A 21214-nucleotide genomic window follows, 5' to 3' on the forward strand; every position below is an offset into this window, starting at 1 on the left:
TTGAAATTGACATCTCTTGATAAATTTTAAAATTGTTCGCCAATTGACACGTGTTCTGATAAATCAACTTCTCCGTTTACACTTACACACTTTTTTTATTTTAATGTTTCCATTTTATTTCAGTGTATATATTACAGTATGTAAATATTTTTTCCATCGAAATAAGCTGGGAATTTATATCATGTCTCGATGACTAAAGTGTAAATATATAAATAATAAGTAGAAAATAAATAAATCCACGTTCTCTCTCCGATTTTTAAATTACGTAAACGTATATTTTCTTTTAAAAAAATATTTCAATTCAAAATATAATATACATAGCTTGAAGGGAGACTTCTTATCAAAGCATTGATATATAATATTTACATTCAAAATTATTTTCCGTTTGGTTTATATCATACATTCAGTCTACATTTATACAGAAATAAGTAAATAAGTGTAACGATAAGGAATCGAAATTGGAGCACATTGCTTATGTGACCAAACTAAATCTTGAAAAAGCATTAAACTTGAAAATTGATTGTCAGCTTGACTGTCATTTTTTTCTTCTCTTCTTTCTCATTCTATTGATATATAAAACATCTCCAACTAAAAACGAAAGTATTTCTATGTATGTAAATATGTCTCTACTAACGCTTATATGTACATACGAGTATGTATGTATGTATTTGGAGACTGCTTATTGAATATGAATCATTACGATGATTTTTGTCTCATTCTATGTATTTCAATGAAATTTATTTTTTTCTTTGTTACTTTGCAGTATTGTCGGCTCAAAGGTCACGCAGCAAGCAGGAAGGATCTGAATCAGGTGCTGAAAATTCTCTACCAGGTTCAAACAATGGTGAACCTCAGGGTCCACAGTTTGATCTTGCTGCTTCGAAGAACGTCACAGCACTTTTGGGAAAAACGGCGTATCTCAATTGTCGTGTGAAGAACTTGAGCAATAAAACGGTAATTATAATATAAATTTACCTAATTTTAATAATTTAAACAAAAATCCATAATTCTATCAAAAAACAGATCCAAAATAAATGATATAATATAAACTGTAACTTAAAAACCATGCCCATAAAACAAGACGGCATTCGTTATATTATTGAAAATTAACAAACTGAAGCATATACATATGTACATATGTATTATAAATTTTTAAATATGCATATTCTATGTACCATGAGTTTTAGGGACAATACATATGTATTCTATTAATACATCCGCATACTTGAAATCGAATTTGAACCCCAAGCTTGAAAGTGAATATGCCTACATAATTTCTCTACTAGAATTGGTATGTAGATTTGTCATCAGAATTGATCAAAATGTGTAATTTCACATTATATTCAGAAAATGTACAAGTAATCGAGTACATACGTGAGTGTGGTCGTCTTAGTTGCGTACATTGAAAATATTTAATATCCCGTAAAGACTTTTATATAAACTTGCACGTGTAACGGACGGGTATTATAAGTTCCAACATTAATCACTTTCCTCGCTTTTCCCTCTCGGGTCGGAATACCAGGTGTGTAGTTCCCATGCATCAATTTCACCTCAATATAAGCAATTACTTTGCACTCTACCATATCCGAGCGCAAATTTATATTAAAAAAGTTTCCTTAAACAAACGATCCTCACACCAGAATCTCATATTAGACCGATCGAAGCACTAAATACCCACGTTCACGTCGAGCTTAACTCGCGACCGGGAAGCTGCAACGGAACTCATAGATTTTTTGAAGAGAGTCTTCTACAATGCTCTTAATTTTGTATGTACAAGGGGGAGGGTTAATCTGTATTAAATATTAATAAATTTGATTCGAATTTCCGCATCCGTGCGCAACGGAGCGTACGAAACTCACTTATTCATCGAGCGCAGGTGAACTTACGACATTAAACATTATAATGGATTTATTGTAGCGTGCTTGCATTGTGCCGAATATCGACAAAGCCATTTCAAAGATGAAAATTCGCTACTGTGAATTTTTTTCATTGTTCGTAATCTTAGTTTCGATCATAATCTCGTGCGTTTTTCTATTTTCGTACAGCGCGTTACTGTTACATTCCCTTTTTTGGTCTGGTACACACTGAAAAAACAAATGTAAGCTTTAAATCAACGCGTCGGATTTTCAAATTGAATCTGTGTCTAAATTTCAATGTAGAATTTGACGTGTTTCAATTTTGAACGGTAAATTTCAAAGAACGTAGCTTGTGCCCGCAGATATTTCAAGGAATTTGGAGTGGAATTATGGAAACGAATTTCAATGTACGTATTTATGCACACATTAATATTTTATGTAAAATATCTGAGAATCGATTAATAAACAGTATGTTTAATGACTCAAAATGGTTTTAAGTATATTCCAATAATAGTCACCTGCTATTAAATATTAACGGTTTGATTTTATATTGTACAAACAAGATTCATAGAATTGCGGATACAAAAAACTAGATACAATACAACGAAAATAATATGTGTGTATGTAAGGTTTTTCAACTATGATATGTATATTGAACTCAAAATACTTTATTTAATGTATCATTTCTATATGATAGCATTTCACCATCGACCTGCTTTTGCATATTTTAATGATCTAACTTTATTTTGCTAGATATTATAGGATACATTTTCAAAAGGTATCCTATAATATATTCTATATATATGCAAAAAAATCGTAAAGTAATAGTCCAAAGGTGTAGTTTGGACAATTAAATTCAAATTCCGGCTAGAATCGAGTTCATTTGATTTATATAAACATATATGTATACACTGCTGGCAAGATCTGGATTGTAAAAATTTTCTTGAATTTTAAAATTAATCTAACTTAATTTGTTGAGACGGATCCAATCAAAATCGCCCTCCCTTCATTTTATCACAAATTCGTAATTTTTTTATTGTTAAATATGCTTACCTACATATATTGTAGAATGTGTTTACTACAATTTTGGTCATATATGTCGCTATTGTAATGTGTTAAGAATTGTTTAGTTCTTTTATTTTATTTTATAGAGCCTTTACAGATCGCTTCAAAGTGACGAGTGCACTTAAACAGATACAATACAATGAATACAATCAATATACATAAGCATTTTATAAAATCCGAATTCATACAAACATCAACAGTAATATTTATAGGTATATAAGACTCTGAATAAGATAGATAGGAAGGAGAAGCCAATTTTACAGGAACCGTTTCAATGAAAATCAGAAAAATTGGCAAAATCTGATAAGAAACGATTGACCTGGAGTCCCTAACCAAGGTCTGTCCAGCAGTGGGACTCGAACCCGTGACCACTCAGCTCGAAATCATAATATGGTAACCACTAGTTCACTGCCGCTGGTTATGTACTTATGTACATATACAATGTATGACCACAGGTGTTGCCTGTCATGGCACCTCTAGTATAAATGTATAAATAAAAAATTAAAAATGTATTTGTATGTATTATATTTTATATAAAAGATTTACCTTGTAATAATTAATTGTATACACCTTCAAAGCTTGTTCAATGTTCACGTTCAATATTATATGTCGATTTAAATCGGAGAGAAAGATCTCAACGGAAAATCATAAATGTCAAAAACTGTTCCTTGTGTTTGTTCCCAAGGCCAGATTTCAATTTAATAATAAATAAATAAATTGATGAAATAATAGCGACGTCAATACAAATTGGGAAAAACGAACGTCAGCATACTCGACTTTGATTAATTACACAACATCCGAAAATCAATAGCCAGATTCGTTTCGCAGTTTTAATTAAAAACAGGGCGAAATAAAATAAAACGCGCACATCCTGTAGAATTCTCCTGTAAAGCTCGCCGATTAAAAAGTGCTTAATTAAAAGAACAGGGCCGCACTCTTTTAGTCGATTTTTTTTATCAAAGATTCTTTTAAGGGTTAAACCGGTATACGGCCATCCTGATTTTTTAACCCTCTTCCTTTCATTTTCTCTTATTCCACAGCCTCCCTTCGCTTCGGCTGCTAATGACAAAATTCCATGTGCAACAGCTGGAAAAAGCCTGCCGCCTTTATGATTTATGAATATTCATTAAGAATCCCATGGCTGCCGTCCCCTGTTCGGTTCCACTTTTCCATCTCCTAGAATCATCCTTGTTGCTAATGCGATTGTACTTTGAGTGCTTTTCGTTTCAAAACACACTGAACCTTTTGGATATTCAACTACTTTTGGATATTCAACTAAAGGTGTGATATGCTAAAATATTGAGAAGAAAAAAACTAAAATATTTTTGCATTTTCATCTTAAGTTATCGTTTCTTTCAAAATCCTAAAAATAGAACTTAATGACTGAGAAACTACCAATCAAATACACGCACGTGTCATTATTTCATGTATTATAGTCATATGTAATAACAACTCTCAAATAAACTAAAAGTCACCTTGCTCGTTAAAAGACGTCTCAGATTTTCTTAATATTCTCAGCTAGATATATTATGTATATGTACATATGTTGTAATTTACTCATGTTAGTATTTCATATACCTACGTTATTCAATTTTCACGTACAAATATTAAATACACGGTTGTTTGTAAGCTTTCTTTAACACTTTAGATTGAATAGCGTCTACCTATATATGTATGAGTGTAGGATTTAACATGTCAGTAATGGCTCAAGTATATTTTCAACCCTATTTTTAGATAAAGTTGTATGAACCACTCCTTGCCTTTAATGGAGACATATTTCTCTCCCGAGACCGACAGATTCGTTTTAAACCTAACTCATCTATTTTTGAGGTTGACCTTCAATTTTCCCGACAAAGTTAAACCTCTGGAAGTCTCAATTTTATGGTTCAATGGTCGAAAAAATCTATCCGATACTTGTCCGATAAGGTGAAAAATGAACGTGCGATACTTGGCTTTGGCACTTTAAAATTTTCAATACAGTAAGTACTCGTTGGTGTGGATCTGTATATACGGTATGAAAATTTTACTTTATTTTTTTTCTTATATCTTCAACAGTCGTCACTCTTCCTTATGACTGTGTGAATAAAGTTTCGGCAAAATTTTATTACATTTTTCTCGAATGTCAAAGTTGTCAACTGTTTGTGCGCCATCGTATGACTAATGGCCGTTCCCGTCAGCCCGCCTCTTTTCGCAGAAAACGATATTTTTCTCTGCACAAATCTGTCCATCTGCCCGTGTTTTCCCCTAGATGTATACACAAACAATGTTCAAAATATATATACATATATATACAAAGAGTTTGCTAACAGTGAGGCCGTTATATCCGAGCCTCTGTATGAACATACTACATACATATTTTGGGGAAAAATTTCCACATTGATTAACCATATACATATTTATTATTTAATATTATTATATTAGGTATGACTTTTGGTATATGTGAAAATCCGAAAGCAAACTTCGTAATTACCGAATCAGGTGTTCTTGTTACCTGGACGTTATCCCAAAATGTTGAAATTACCGGATAATTAATGCAATGGAAATGTTTATTATGCTCTTTAAGTGTGTTTTGAATGTGAATTCAAATCTCATTTAATATTTCGATAGCCCAGTCATATAATTACTGATAAAAAAAATCGCTGAATGATCATTGAAATGATTTTAATATTGCCTATCAATTTTGTTAATATATATATGACATTATTTTAAAAATTATTTTAAGTCTACATATAATACATGAATTGCTAAAATTTGATTAGACCACGTAGTAATTAAATGCTTCTTACCCTAAGTGGTCTTCTTAACCAGAGGTCCTTAGAGAGTTTTCAGATCAATTTATTACATATCTTATTTACAGCAAGCCAAGTATAAGCTAAATACTCTACTCATATATTTATGTATATATAAAGTATACAATAATCATTCATAAATATGGTAATTATCAAATAAAAAGTAAATAAATAAACAATTCGATGAATTTATATTAAATTTTACATTAGCAATTAAACATTCAACTCTCATTTTTAATATTTGACGCATATTTATATCCACATAATGCAGGAATTTCATCATCTGATTAGGTCAATTTATACTCAAATTTTGAATCCAGTTTAGAAATTCGGTACCAAAATTAAATTATTTTGCAACTGGCAAAATTGCGAAATTGTCCTGCAAATATAATAATGTGTGTTCATCCAATATATGAAAGTACATATGTACATATATATTAAAAAATAAATTTGTATTTTACTGTGGTTCCATTACAGGTTGCCTCAAAGCGGTTTTAAAATTGTTCATATATAAATTTATGGATTATAAATTTGAAATCACATTTGAATAGTGTTGAAAAATAGTACGTCGGTTGGTTGTCAATTTGGTAAGGAACTTTTCCAACAATAAAATCAAATAAATTGGCAAACTCCGATAGGAAATTATGGAATTGGAATCACAAATATTCGAGGCTGACCAGCAACACTGCAGAAATACTCAATATAAATTATTTTCAACCGATCAGTTTGATCCCATGAGCTGACTTCGATTGGAAATAATTTTTATGAGTATATCTGAGTGCTGCTGGTCAGACCTGGATATTTGTGACTCCAGGTCGATCATTTCCTTTCAGAGTTTTCCAATTTCTCTGATTTTATTTTTGAAACGGTTCCCGATTAAAATTGGCTAAAAACCTTCAAACCTACTACATACATATGTCACCACTATTTGAGTATGATTAATGTACATACAATTCATAGATGTCTCGTTAATTTGCGAGTTTTTCAGTGTTTCGTATTTCAGCGACTTGTTATTTATTTATTTATTTATTTATATAGCAAACTGCTAATACATATAACACAAAATAACAACAAAAAATTATAAATCATCTTCCACAAAGGTATCCATTAACACCCTTCAAGAAAGCATCAATGTTATTAGAGCTTCTAATGCTTTCAGGAAGGGCATTATACATTTGAACACCTCTGTGAAAAACACCTCCTGCAGTTTTAGCTTTCTTAACTCTCCCTATAATTAATTTATTCCTATTTCTCGTTTTATAATTATGTATATCTCTATTCCTAACTATATGATTATTAAAATATTTGGGTAATAGATTCTTATCTAGCTTATATATAAACTTTAAAGTGCTTACTTTAAGACTATTTCTAATGTCCAACCATTTCAATTCATCTTACATACTTCTTACATTCTTACGTTTCCTCACATTCAAAATTGCACGCATTGCTCTATTCTGCACTTTCTGCAGTTTATCAATACACAAACCACTAAATAGATTGAGCACTGTAGCGCAGTATACAGTATGAGGCCGTACAATACAATTATATATCAATATTAAAAATAAATTAAAATGCTGCATTGTTTGTAATTGACCAGGAAGGCGCATTGGAGTTTACCTGTAAGGTCTTCCTGGTATAAAATTTAATAAATAAATATGTATAAAGTTATTATTGAGAACGCGATATGAGCTTTAAGCTTACCTGACATCCTTAGTTAAATTGTAAAACAAATATTTCAGGCCAAATTGTACGTAGTTTGAACCCGTTACATAATTTCGAATGATTGACGAACGTCGTGCGAAAAGCGGCATACATAACGCACGAAAGTTAAGCCGTGTGCACTCGTAATGAATTTTCGCGTCAAACTTCAGCCACGTGTGAAAATCGAGTGTTTCGCCCCACCTCGCACGTGTCAATGTCGAATTTCACCATAAACTATGTACCTTCGTCGAGCTAGCAAGGGAACGGAGGCCGAGTTAAAACTTGAAATTATCAATAGGCAAGAGTCGTAGGCGGTTTGTTTTAGCGCTCGACTCCACGCGTGTTATTATCGTCTCAAATTATTAATTCGAGCCGTAGCGTGGAATTCGGGCTTCAATTATAAGTTGGCAGTCGTCTCACCTGATAACCGTGGCTCGGTTCACCCCCCCCAATCCAACCATACAATTGCCAATAATTATTCGGCTTCGTGGCTTCGTCTAACGTCGAAAGCCAAGCGTGAAATTCAGGAAAGACGTACCTAGGAAGACGTACATATGTGTGTGAGTGAGTGTTTGTAATGGAATTAACGATCGGTCGTACACTGAGGCATTATACATATTACAGACCTGTATTATGGTGCGTACGCACCAAGCCAACGAACGGCCCACAGGCCAACTTTAAAAACCAGTAGCGTACAAAATATCGAAATAAAAATTAAATTTAAAAATTGAAATTAAATATCAAAATGAAAACTATTATTATTATATTAAAATTAAATTCAAGTATCAAAATAAAATTATAATCATTATATTAAAATTAAAATTAAATATTGAAAGATAAAACAGAACATGCACAATTAAAATAAATTTTCGAGATTGACCTAAAATTAGATCATCAACAATCACATACAGGTAATCCTCGACTTTTGTTTGTCGAAGATGTTTTGACTTACGAAGATACGCACTAAGATCGAAAAAAAATCAAAGAATTATTATTTTTACTTCCCCGTAATGCGCAGTTACTGAGAATATATCATGTATTAGTATGGGTGATCCAACGATGGAAGCTAACCCGGGGTGTTGTCGGTCACATCAAACGGATTTTTTTATTCTTCAATTGTTTCTCTCGTCGAAATAAATCAAGTAATTAAATCATTTCAGAGGTAAAATTTATCGGATAATGTGTGATTATTAATTTTATTTCGACGAAAGAAAAAAAACCCTTTGACAAATCACCGACATCCGACACCGCGTTTTTTTATGAATTGTTTTTTTTTATCGATCATCCAAGTGGAAATACAGTAACATCTTGTGACGACTTAAACAATATTTTTTTTCGCTCGTACGCAGAGAAATAATAATATTTCTCTGGTTTTAAATGCGGTATCGTCGTAATTCAAAATATTGTTGTAATTCAAAACATCAACGATGATCTAATTTTAGCTCAATCTCGCTCTTTAGCTTGATTTTGATATTTAATTTCAATTTTAAAATTTAATTTTTATTTCGATATTTTGTACGCTACTGCTGGTTAAAAAGTTGGCCCAAAATCGTCGTTGGTTTAGTCCGTAAGCACCATTAGACACACGTATGTACTTACGTGGAAAAATCCTATAGTTTCTTCTATAAGTACTCATACTATTAGTAATAATGTTGTATGTCTTACGTATATATGTATGTATGTACATATGTATAGCTGACACTATGCGTGCGGGTACATACACTAGGGCATGCATTACCCGTTTTCGGTAATCCGGTTCGATCTTCTCTCTTCCATTTGCGGCTGGTTCTTACATACATATAGGATCCGGATGTAAAGGATTCCAAGTGAAAAGCGCAGATTCAGTCAGACCTATTTATTATAACCATGTCGTCCGTCTTGTTCTCCAACAAGTGACCATAGCAACACGCATCCGGTCTCTCTCATGCATACCACACACACTTTATTCCTAGCAGTTTGGCCAACCACACATACGGCTCGTTTAAAAATCATTCCTATATACATATATGTATATTAGTGCTGGCTATAGGTGCAAGACATTCGCTACTTTGAATTATATTATTTGATATTTTTACTTTATATGATACTAGTGTTTTTACCCGGCTTCGCTCAGTATTTTTAATATAAACAGCGTAAACATGGCGAATCTCATAGTAAATATTTATTTGATTTTATTAAATTCATTTGGATAAAAAAATATATAGGGGAGAGTAGTGTACCTATGGACGAATGTACCTGTAGACAATGACTTTATTTCGGTCGGGGAAAATATTTATGCTACATAATGTTCTAGGGAATTATGAACATCGAATATTGGCAACATTCAATCCACCTTTTGGTGCCGCGCGCTGCCAGATTCGAGTTTTTTCTAGAATTTCGTTATTTGGGACCCAAAAGTAAATATTTACCAACGAACTGTTTGTTTTTTCATATTTATTAAAATAATTTTTCATACAAGATATGCATTTAGTTTTGTATAGTGGTTATTTAACTATTTGGTAACGACGATATGTTAAAACGTAACCACAAAGAAGTGTATTTTAATATAAGTTGAATATTTCGTTTTGTTGTACCTTTGGACATTTATTTGGTTGTACCTCTGGACGCGTCCAGAGGTTAAGGTTAGAGGTTCTTGTGAAATTAACAACCAAAAAGACTTTCAAGTATTATGTTGCTGAAGTTATGAATAATCCAATCGAAAATGATATTGAAATTAAGTATTACCAGAAAATATCGATAGATTTCTTGTGGTCGATGACAAAATTTATAATATTTGTCAAGAGGAAATTTCTGGGAAAATGCCTCCTCCTCGAGTGGTAGGCCAGTCTGGGAGACTCAAATCACAGTTGGAATTTAATGTAGACCTTGAGAATTTCAACTTTGGATGAAATAGTTTACTTTGTATAAATTATGATATCTGTCTAAAGGTACAACATACACTGTCCATAGGTTCAACATAGTGTTGAACCTTTGAAAATTTTTTTGTCTCTATTATTTTTGCAAAAAATAAAAAACTGTTATGCTATCATTAATTTTTCTTTTTTAATTGTAATCTTGAATATTCAACCTATCTAATGACATTAAAAAGTTTGCATAAAACAATGAAGTTGCTAAGCTATGAGTGAAAAAGCGAAAATTGTCCACAGGTACACCACTCTCCCCTAATATTCAACCAATTGAATTGTCGTCATGGAAACTTTGTTTTGTTTTTTCGAAATTCCCAACCAAAGATACTTACATATGTACATACAAAGTCTCTTTCGAAATTATATATTAGATTACATAGTATAATGCTTTTGTTTAAATGTATTTTTTGTATATATGTATATATTTTTATTTTTCTCATCTCTCGCGCATTAGGGACTCCTGTTATGCCACAATGGTCCAAACTTAAGCTTAAATAAATAAATAAATGATACTTCGACTTGTTGAATGTAAAAATCCGGTTTTAAACTATTGATATTTTTCCATCCCACATTTTATTTTATCAAACATTTATCGGCACATGACTGCACGGAAAAGACTACTTATATTCATACTATACAGCACCACCCGTTTTCGACACTTCCATATTTTAGTTTAGTTTAGGGCGAGTGCATAGCAAAATTGGCTTAGGTATGTATGTACATACATGTACAAAATTATACAATGCAATATTGCTTACATCGTATCGTGGAGTCAATAATTTTAAATATGACGCTTTCGAAAATATTCATATGCGTATAATATTTCCAGTGGCCGAAGGAAACCGGCTCTGCTTGATACGTTTCGGTGACATGTGAATAGATCGCGTCGGTTACTCCTGTTTCGGTTACGCCACGTACTCATTACGGAAGATATAAATGTGTCCATATACATTATACAATGTACTAAAGAATATTTTTCGTTGTATAAACGAACTGGTATGAACGAACAAAGCTTTACTGATATAATCAATGCTGAACCGTTGGATGGTTGTTGAACAACACTCATTGTTGATCTTATCCAAGATGAATGTTGTTCAGCACAAATGTTTTATATGCCTATATTTATACTGTGCTTATATTTCTGGCCACAGGGTCGCGTTAGAGTACTCTCTAATGTTACCGAGGCTAATATATTAAATAATAAATAAATAAATAGTATATCTGATTTTTACACAATTTTTAATATTGTATATATAACACATGTATGTATATTATATTTATTGTATTAATCATTGATCATTTTATATTCAGATGTTGCTCGAAGTGTCTTGGGTGAGACACAGGGATACTCATCTGCTGACTGTGGGTCGTTTCACTTACACTTCAGATCAACGCTTCAGGGCCATACATAATCCTCATTCAGAAGACTGGACTTTACAGGTGAATTGATCAATTGATTACACTTCAGCTCGATATTTCATCGTAATTAACAATTAAGCTGAAACGTTTCATTTGTTTGTAATTGTTTTCCATTACTTTCAGATAAAATATCCTCAGCACAGAGATTCCGGAATTTACGAGTGTCAAATTTCCACAACTCCACACAAAAGTCATTTGGTACATTTGAACGTAGTCGGTGAGTACAAAATCATTAGCGTTTTATTTTACTTTTATATTTAAAAAAATGTAAACGTCGTCTTTAATAATTTTCATATGAATTATTACATTTTTTAAGCATAATAACACCTAAATTCGCTTTGGGTACGGTAGTTTAACATAGCAATAAATCACGTTGTATAACGTTTCAGCTTTAAGGGTTTGCGGAAGTGAGCTCCGAGAACGGCATTGGTTTAAATCAAATAAACGGAACGTACACACACATAAATGTATACAAATGTATAAATGAACATACATACATACAATAAACATAAAACGTACACAAGAGAAACACTTAAGTAAACGTTGAACAAAAAAGTTTTCGTTTTGTAAATTGGCCTTATGTGTAGGCTTTATTCACTTCTGAGTTCTTCAAACGCGTATGTTCTGTCGGTGAAAAAGTTCTTCGACTTTAACGGACATAAGTGAAAGGTTCTCCATCTGTTCCACATACTCGTGGAATCTTTTATTTAAACATCTCAGGTCTCTCAGAGATGATTCGCTGAATAATTTAACGCGGTTCGTTCGGTTTCGCCGCGAGATTCGCGAGCAAAGCGCACGCGCTGACTTTGGCCTATCCTTAGATTGTACATTTATTCGCAGAAAATACATTTCGTATTAGAATTTGCTGGATTGAATCGATCTCTGACTTTGTGACGTTTTTGAATCACATTTGTGTGTGTGTGAATTAATAAATATGTACATTGTACATATTTACATAATTTGTGAACTGTGCGAATAAATTATACGACTGAACTTTGTTAGCGTTTAAGCGTGCTAAGTCACTTTCAATTGAATGTATGTAAATTTGTTGTAATCTTTATTATCCATTTTCCACTCCATTTTAACTATTGAAAGGATCTTCTAGAAAGTGGATGATTAATTTTGTATAGTATTATATTAATTAGGGATAATCTGTATTTTTCTCTGGTTGCGGTTTCTTGTAAAGTATTAAGTTTCTTACAAAGGACTAGCCGTTTATTAAATGTCTTTGAAAATATAATTAATACAAAAAGATATTTTTTAATATTTATCTTTTCCCAGAGGTACGAAAGAAAAATTTCTTTCAAAGCATATAATCTGTTGTCTTATTTTAATTTTCTTTAATAGCAGAAGTCATAATTACTTATACATACATATCTATATCCCATAATCATGAACATATGAGCCGTGTATATTTAAAAGTCCAATTTTCAGTTCCAAAAACACTATTCCTTTTTTGATTTTATTCACTAATTGTTATCACTTTTATTTTTATATATGTACATACATATATATGTATATAAAAGAAAAAAACATGTATGTATATATTGATTTTAATTTGATATGTCCAGAATCTCAGAAAAGCAGAATAAAAGTATTACAGGCCACCAGTATTTTTAAATATTTTTAAACGCAAAACACTTTGCTTAATGTTTTGCGAAATATTTCTTGAAATTAAAAAAAGTGGACATGCCATTTCCAAATATAACGTCTTATGTGTATAATATTCCATAGAAATGTTTCTCATTTTTATTCTCAGATAAAAGAAAAGATAATACAAATGAATTCACGTGAACGTTACGTGATATTACTAATATTTTCATTTCTGTCAACCATAAAAAAATTAAATGTATTTCAAATGAAAACTTGAGATTCTTTTGTGATTTAAAATTTCCAAATGAAGGTTTCTTTATTGTAACTTTTTTACATGTTATTATACATTCTTGGCATTAACGTACATAAAATACATTATTTAAAGTCTTTGCTTTACCTTTTCGTATTTTAATCAGTCTGTATGAGACGTGTACATGTTTTGTGTTGTTGTTTTGTTTTTTTTTTAATATACGAGTCGTGGTATAATGTGAAAAATCCTTTATAGAATTATGAGCCGTACGTTTATGTAGAGGAAATAATTAAAATAACATCCGTCCTTTGAAAGTAAATTTCATATTTTATTATTTTTAGCTGAATCTCATTCGGCACGTGTAAGCACTATATTGTTTAAATAATTTAATAAAAATTTCACTGAAAATTAATAAATTATGAATTTTACACATCATTCAAGTACAAAACCGCTACATTAACGTGGTGGTTCGACTCCTTTATGTAATTGCTCTGGACTATGGAGACGTTAAGCCTTTTATCTTAAGACTTTGAGTGGACTGGCGAAAGGGCCCCTAATGGAGCCTTAACAGTGACTCGCTCTAAATCAGATAAAGGATTCGAGAGTAGCATCGACCGAATCATATAATTAGTATCACTCTCGTATACTATGTATGTGTACATATGTACATATTAGGTGGGCTGAAAAGTTCGTAGGCTGACACATAGATAGCGCTACTAGTATTAAATCCATATGATTTTTAGTTAGCCCTAACCTTAAAAAGACACCTGTATAAATTTGACAGCTGTCGTACTATTAGTTTGTGAGTTATAGCATTTTGAGTGAAGCAACTTTTATTAGTTTGAAAAAATGGATAAAAAGGAATTTCGTGTGTTAATAAAGCATTGTTTTTCGGCGAAAAAAAATACTATTGAAGCCAAGGTTTGGCTTGATAAACATTATTCGGATCTTGCACCAGGAAAATCAGCCGTTGAGAAGTGGTTTGCTAAGTTTAAACGAGGCGAAATGAGAAGCGAGGACGATGCACCCAGTGGACGCCCCAAAGAGGCTGTTACCGACGAAAACATCAAAAAAGTCCACAAAATAATTTTGGATAACCGTAAAGTGAAATTGATTGAGATAGCTGAGACCCTAAAGATATCAAAGGAACGTGTTGGACATATCGTGAATGAATATTTGGGTATGCGAAAGCTCTGTTCAAAGTGGGTGCCGCGGGAGCTCACAATCGACCAAAAACAAGAACGAATTGATGATTCTGAGCAGTGTTTGGAGCTGTTCAATTGTAATAAACCCGAATTTTTGCGTCGATATGTGACAATGGATGAAACATGGCTCCATGATTTCACACCGGAGTCCAATCGACAGTCAGCCGAGTGGACTGCACGTGATGAAGTGACTCCAAAGCGTGGAAAGACGCAAAAGTCGGCAAGGTTATGGCATCAGTATTTTGGGATGCGCATGGTATAATATTCATCGACTATCTTAAAAAGGGAAAAACCATAAACAGCGACTATTACGTAGCGTTATTGGAGCGTTTGAACGACGAAATCGCGGAAAAACGGCCCCATTTGAAGAAGAAGAAAGTGCTGTTTCATCAAGACAATGCACCGTGTCACAAATCAATGAAAACGATGGCAAAATTGCATGAATTGGGCTTCAAATTGCTTCTGCATCCACCATATTCTCCAGATCTGGCCCCCAGCGACTTTTTCCTGTTCTCAGACCTCAAGAGGATGCTCGCTGGACAGAAATTTTGCGCCGATGAAGAGGTAATCGCCGAAACTGAAGCCTATTTTGAGGCTAAAGACAAATCGTACTATAAAAATGGTATCGAAAAATTGTATGACCGCTATAATCGTTGTTTATTGAATAATAAAATCAAATTCTAACAAAAAAAGATTTTTTCTATGCTAGCCTACGAACTTTTCAGCCCAACTTATACACGAAAATTTTCAGCCTAAGCGAACTGTCAAAACCAATTTGTATTGGGTGTATCCAATCTACGTATATAAAAACAACCCGTTTCGATTAAAATTTTGTTAAAGCGACGGATTTTTTTTCCCGAACGTTCATGAATATTTTTATGGTATCGTCAATCCACATATACATTTCCGGTATACAGGGGTGGTCGATATTTTCGTGTCAATGTGTATATTGCGACCAGGGGAAACATTACTTTTGTTCGACGCGCGCCGTCCGCTTCCGTGCAAAACTCTGTCCGCGATTTTTCTCGTTGGTTTTTTTTTTTTTTTTCGCGCCTTTTTTCATCCATTTTTTTGGGCCGAGACTTGTGCGAATCATAAATTTCCCAAAGGTTTCCTTCGTGACGTAATGGTTTCCCTTCGAGCCGGGGAAAATGATTTTTTACCTTGCGCGGCGGGGCCCTATCGATGAGTCACTGCAGTGCGAAACGATCGACTCGACTACATTTATTTTATTTATTATCGAACCAAAAAGGGGACGCCGCTGTTACATTTTCATAACTGCTAATAAATGCCCAACGTCGCATTTTCGTCGCTAATTTTTTTTCTTTTTTATTGTTATTACATGCTGCGTTCGTTTCTTTGCAGAGGCTACGACTGACATAATAGGCGAGCCAGAGCTGTTCATCGACAGGGGAAGCACGATAAACTTGACTTGTGTGGTTAAATTCTCACCTGAACCACCTGCGTATATTTTCTGGAACCACAACAACACTGTAAGTACAAAAAAAGCACTAACGAAAAATTTGTATATTTTTTATAACACAAAAAGCGCGAGCGATTTCATACACCTTCAATTCAATCAAGTAATTCTAAATATTTTTTTTATTTATTCAAACCTGCTATTACATTTTAAATGCTTCTTCTTTTCTACAATTCCTTGCATCCGAGATTGTGTCGGGATTTTATCATTTTAAGGTGACTATTCAGGTACAGCTTTGTCTGCGGACAAGTCTTTCGAAGGTCTCGCACTACGAGAAACAAATTTCTTGATCATTTCTGAGAATCCTTTATTCAACAAAATATTCATTTTTTCAAATTTAATTATAAATATAAACTGGCTTATATGTTGTGCTCAAGAATGTGTTAGAGCTTTACGTCATCGTCGACTTTTCCAACCTACATACATATTGTAAGGAGAAAGTCTGCTTTCAGGAACTCATCTCTTGTGCATTTATGTATAAATGATGTTGTGATAGGAGATTATCTGAACCAGTTTGGTCGTCGTGTTGTGTGAAGGAATTGGTACGCTTCATGAGATTTAGCACGATTTTTACTTGAAACAGATGAATGAATGATGATTTATTTTTACATCATACGTCTTATAAAATAATTGTTAAATTCATTATAATAAAAATATTACTTAATGACATTTTGAGTCTTTGAAAAAGAGTAACGACCCAACTAGGATCACCCGGCTGATTGTATTACATATTTATAAGACGTAGCCAGCAGTTTGGCTTAGTGATAGCGTATATATTTAGCACCACTGAGGTCAAAGGTTCGAATCCTCGCCATCTGCTGGTTAGATTTGGGGGCTTTGTGACTCCAAATCGATCGTTTCTCCATCAAAGTTTTCCAATTTTATCTGATCATTGCTGAAACGGTTCCTGAAAATTGGTATTAGATCTAATCCTGTTGTCACAAAATCTGCCTGTGTATAATTTGTAATAATTATACACAGTAATCTGAAATCTATAGATATCTCTATAATTTCGTATTTATTATATGTATAAAAATTGTATACAAAAAAATATCTAAAAATAATCCATAGATATCTCCATGATTATTATTTCTGATTAATTGTTATATGCTATATATTCTGATTGTATATGTATGTATTACTGTATTTCTGATTTATGATTGTTTATGTATTCTGTATTTCGTTAACGTACACCCGTCGTACATTGGACGTCGTACATAACGTACATTGGAGCAAATCTGTAATAACGAGTGTATATTGATTTGTAACAATAACAATAAAAAATAAATAAAATAAAAATAAATATGTATATTGTAAAGAAATCTGTTGGCTTCTTCTAATTAGCCTGCAAATCTTAAATGAATCATATTCCGTATTATATTGTTATATTTAATAACTACATATTTATCATAAAACATGAAATCGAACGGTGTTCTCTAAAGCAAACATATTTATAAGCTATTATAATATATGAAAATATTAACATTGCTTATTATTCGAATACTTACGAGCATTGATGACATATTTTATATATTTTCTTGACAGATTATAAGTTACGAATCACCCCGAGGAGGAGTCAGCGTCATTACCGAAAAGGGAGAAACAACAACATCGTTCCTACTAATCCAACAAGCCAGACCTTCAGACTCAGGCCAGTACCAGTGCAATCCCAGTAACGCTCAATCCAAGACCATCACAGTGCATGTTTTGAACGGTTAGTCTAACAAACACCACATCGTGCATTATTCATTGATATGTATTTCTTCATTAATGTTTTTTTTTATTATTCAGGAGAGTATCCAGCAGCCATGCAAAGAGGTGGACAACCTTTGCACCTTTCTACGAACGCTCACAGATACCTCCTGATAGCTTCGCTGTTGCTGTTGTTATCCTGACACTTCGTACTACACAATTTCCAACGTTACTAAACAATAGCGTGACTTTGTAAATTCACCGTGCCACAGTGGACAGTGTTTGTATTGTATTATATTATAAAATAATAATATTATAAATATATATATATATATATATATATATATATATATATATTGGACAGAATCATAGTTATTTTACAAAACATATTAACTATATTCACAGTTTATAGTATGCTTGTAAATATTAGACTATAATGTATTTTAGTATTATAATATATTTTAAATATTAAATATATAGTGCGCTATGATGGCAAACAGTGAATGTTTTAATGTTAATAAATATATTTATATTTAAACGTGTAAAACAATTCCATTACTGATATTGTAATATATTGTGATTTTTCCAAACGTGCACACATTCTATCTATAAATAAAACTTGTTTTTATTTCTATTGTTTAATTTTCCGAATGTTAATCCTTTGATGTGGAAAATAGTTTGATCGCTTTCCGTCTTTTAGCCGTTATGAATTACATATATTTACATAATGTTGCAATGAAAAAAATATATATGAAAGAGTTTATCGATGAAAATAATGTTAGTACGTAAGAGTAAAATTAACAATGATGAATAATAGCGTTACATTTTACATTTTCCCCGGGAGTGAAGTATTTATATTACCTATGTAAATGTATATGGAATAACAGTGAGAGTACGAAACTATTATATTATACATTATAATTATTATTATATTATTTATATATGTACATATATAATGACATGATTCTCTGTGATAATTTATGTCGTAAGATGAAACCTAGTTTGAATGTAAATACTTGAATATAAATAAATATCATCCAACGTGAAATCGTACTTTTTTCTTTACGTCATAATATAATACATGGATAATACCTACCTGTATGGTTAGTACGTGGAGATACGCAGATTGTGACAGGCTGTAGATTCAAGGGATCACGCCCGCTTGATCCGCCTATACCTCGGCGCGTTTTATATCGCTTAACGCATGTTATTTGTAATTTCCGGAAGCGGATATGATGTGGGTGTGTTTGTGTTTTTGCTTGATACAACGTACACACGCCGCCATATTGTTGAGGTAATGAATATGGCGGATTCGACATAATCCACCGATGAAACTCCCGCTAATCCCTTTTGTCAACACGCTCCCTGATGCAGGCTGTTTTCGTCTTCCATTATCTTGACATACAAAAACACGCACGTACATACATACATAGTGATGCATATTTAATATCTTCCTTTAACGAAATAATTATTTCTTTGAATTAATTAAATTTTAACACATCTCCAACTGGCTTCTTTCCACACGGTGCTCCGTTTAAGTATACAGATGTATATTTTAAAACATTTTACCCAAAATGAAGATGTAAAAGAAGTTTTTACCACAAGCTTCTTTCTCATTGGCTTCTCAAATTACATGTACATACATACATACGTATATCAGGAACTACTATTAGCAATGTATAGGTCATGGGTTCAAACCCCGACCCAATTTTGCTGACCAGGCCATGGATATAATCATCATCATCATCTACAACTGCTCATCATCCACTGCTGGATGAAGACCTCTCTAACACCCTTCCACTCGTCTCTGTTTTACGCAACTCTCATTCATATCACCCCACACATTTTCCTACCGATTTCGTCTACCGATATTCCCTAAGGCAGAGCATCGTAACCTTTGGATATTCGCGGCACACATTTTTTACGACTCATAGAGTTTGTCAGCTACGTATATACATATGTACTTCATCGGCAGTCGCTAGTTATTCCGTATATGCGTAGGGACAAAACACTAACTAACATCGGTTTTCTCCCTCACACGCGATCTTACTCGCACGCATTAGGTTGAAGTGCTGTTCGGAGAACAAATATTACCGCGGTGCACAGGTTACGATGCTCTGCCCTAAGGTCTTCATTTTACCATTTTGCATTATCTCGGGTACCATTCTAGCACTTCTTTTCTTCACCTTTTGTTCATTCTTCTAGCCACGTGGCCCACCCATTGCCATTTAAATCTCTTCTCTCTATCCACTATATCCACTACACTTGTTATACTTCTCATCCACATATTCCGTTTCCTGTCTATCCTCGTGATGCCATGCATACAGAGTTCCATACTTCTTTGAGTGCTTTGCATTTTGTGTAGCATCTTGGCGTTCAATGTCCAAGTATCGAATCCAAAAAAGATCGAAGATCTTTTTCTTCATGCAAAGTAGCATTTTTGATTTTAAAACCGCATTCATTCGTCCGAGTTTGCCAATTTATCTGATTTCATTGTTGATTTCATTCATGTTTACCTTTATTTGAATTTAATTTCAAATTTATAATCATGTTATAAATAAATATATAGTACATTTTTACAAAGTTGGCAATAGGTGTCACCTTGGGGCAATCCTGACAGCTCGATAAAAATAATTTAAAAAAAATAAAATCAACCGTTATATTTGTGGTGGAAGTCCAATATAAATATTAGTAATATTCGTTCATATTAAAATGAATTGAGGTTATTAAAATTTGATTGTGTTCCATAAAAGTGTATATGTGTCAATCGCGTAAGTATACGGACTGTAAAGTGTTAATGGCCACCATAAAACTCATCATTAAGAAGTTAATTATTATTTTATACTCATACCCACATTCAAGAAGATATTCACCCTATTAACTAGAAAGATGACATTTCAAAGATTCGTTTCATTATTTTTGATAAGAAAAAATATTATTAAATATGAATGTATACTGTGGATGTAAAAAAAAACTTCCTAATAAGGACGAAAACATGAACTTTGTCAAATATTTACATTTTTACCTTTTCTATGTACATGAAACTCAAAATCGATCACTGATCAAATTTTCATGGTTTAGAAAAATAATGTGAGAGTAAGTATGCATATTTTGAATATAATTTAAACACCATAAATTCATTCAAACTGAAACTGAAAGTATTACTGAAATGTTTATTCGTATTTTTTTCTCAGAAGCCCATCGGATTGGTGGTCAAAAACACTAAGGGGATTATCCCCATCTCAAAATCACACTGAT

At 32.7% G+C, this 21214-nt stretch overlaps 1 protein-coding gene across 1 annotated transcript; it reads left to right on the forward strand.

Annotated features, from left to right (window-relative positions):
- Window positions 1-841: 841 nt before the first annotated feature.
- LOC143917275 (neurotrimin-like) lies at window positions 842-18159 on the forward strand. The gene is made up of 6 exons (XM_077438757.1): window positions 842-954; window positions 11629-11757; window positions 11860-11953; window positions 16150-16277; window positions 17810-17978; window positions 18056-18159. The coding sequence occupies exons 2-6, from the start codon at window positions 11629-11631 to the stop codon at window positions 18157-18159; spliced, it is 624 nt and encodes a 207-aa protein (XP_077294883.1). The 5' UTR covers window positions 842-954.
- The last annotated feature ends 3055 nt before the right edge of the window (window positions 18160-21214 follow it).

Source organism: Arctopsyche grandis, chromosome 9 (genome assembly GCF_051622035.1).
Source record: "Arctopsyche grandis isolate Sample6627 chromosome 9, ASM5162203v2, whole genome shotgun sequence".
NCBI lineage: Eukaryota > Metazoa > Arthropoda > Insecta > Trichoptera > Hydropsychidae > Arctopsyche > Arctopsyche grandis.

What these genes read in the sequence shown, in the direction of transcription:
- LOC143917275 (XM_077438757.1), top strand. Translation starts at nt 11,629, where the DNA reads ATGTTGCTCGAAGTGTCTTGGGTGAGACACAGGGATACTCATCTGCTG. An exon ending in GGTACATTTGAACGTAGTCG is followed by an intron (nt 11,954 to 16,149) that starts GTGAGTACAAAA and finishes GTTTCTTTGCAG; the next exon opens with AGGCTACGACTGACATAATA. An exon ending in CACAGTGCATGTTTTGAACG is followed by an intron (nt 17,979 to 18,055) that starts GTTAGTCTAACA and finishes TTTATTATTCAG; the next exon opens with GAGAGTATCCAGCAGCCATG.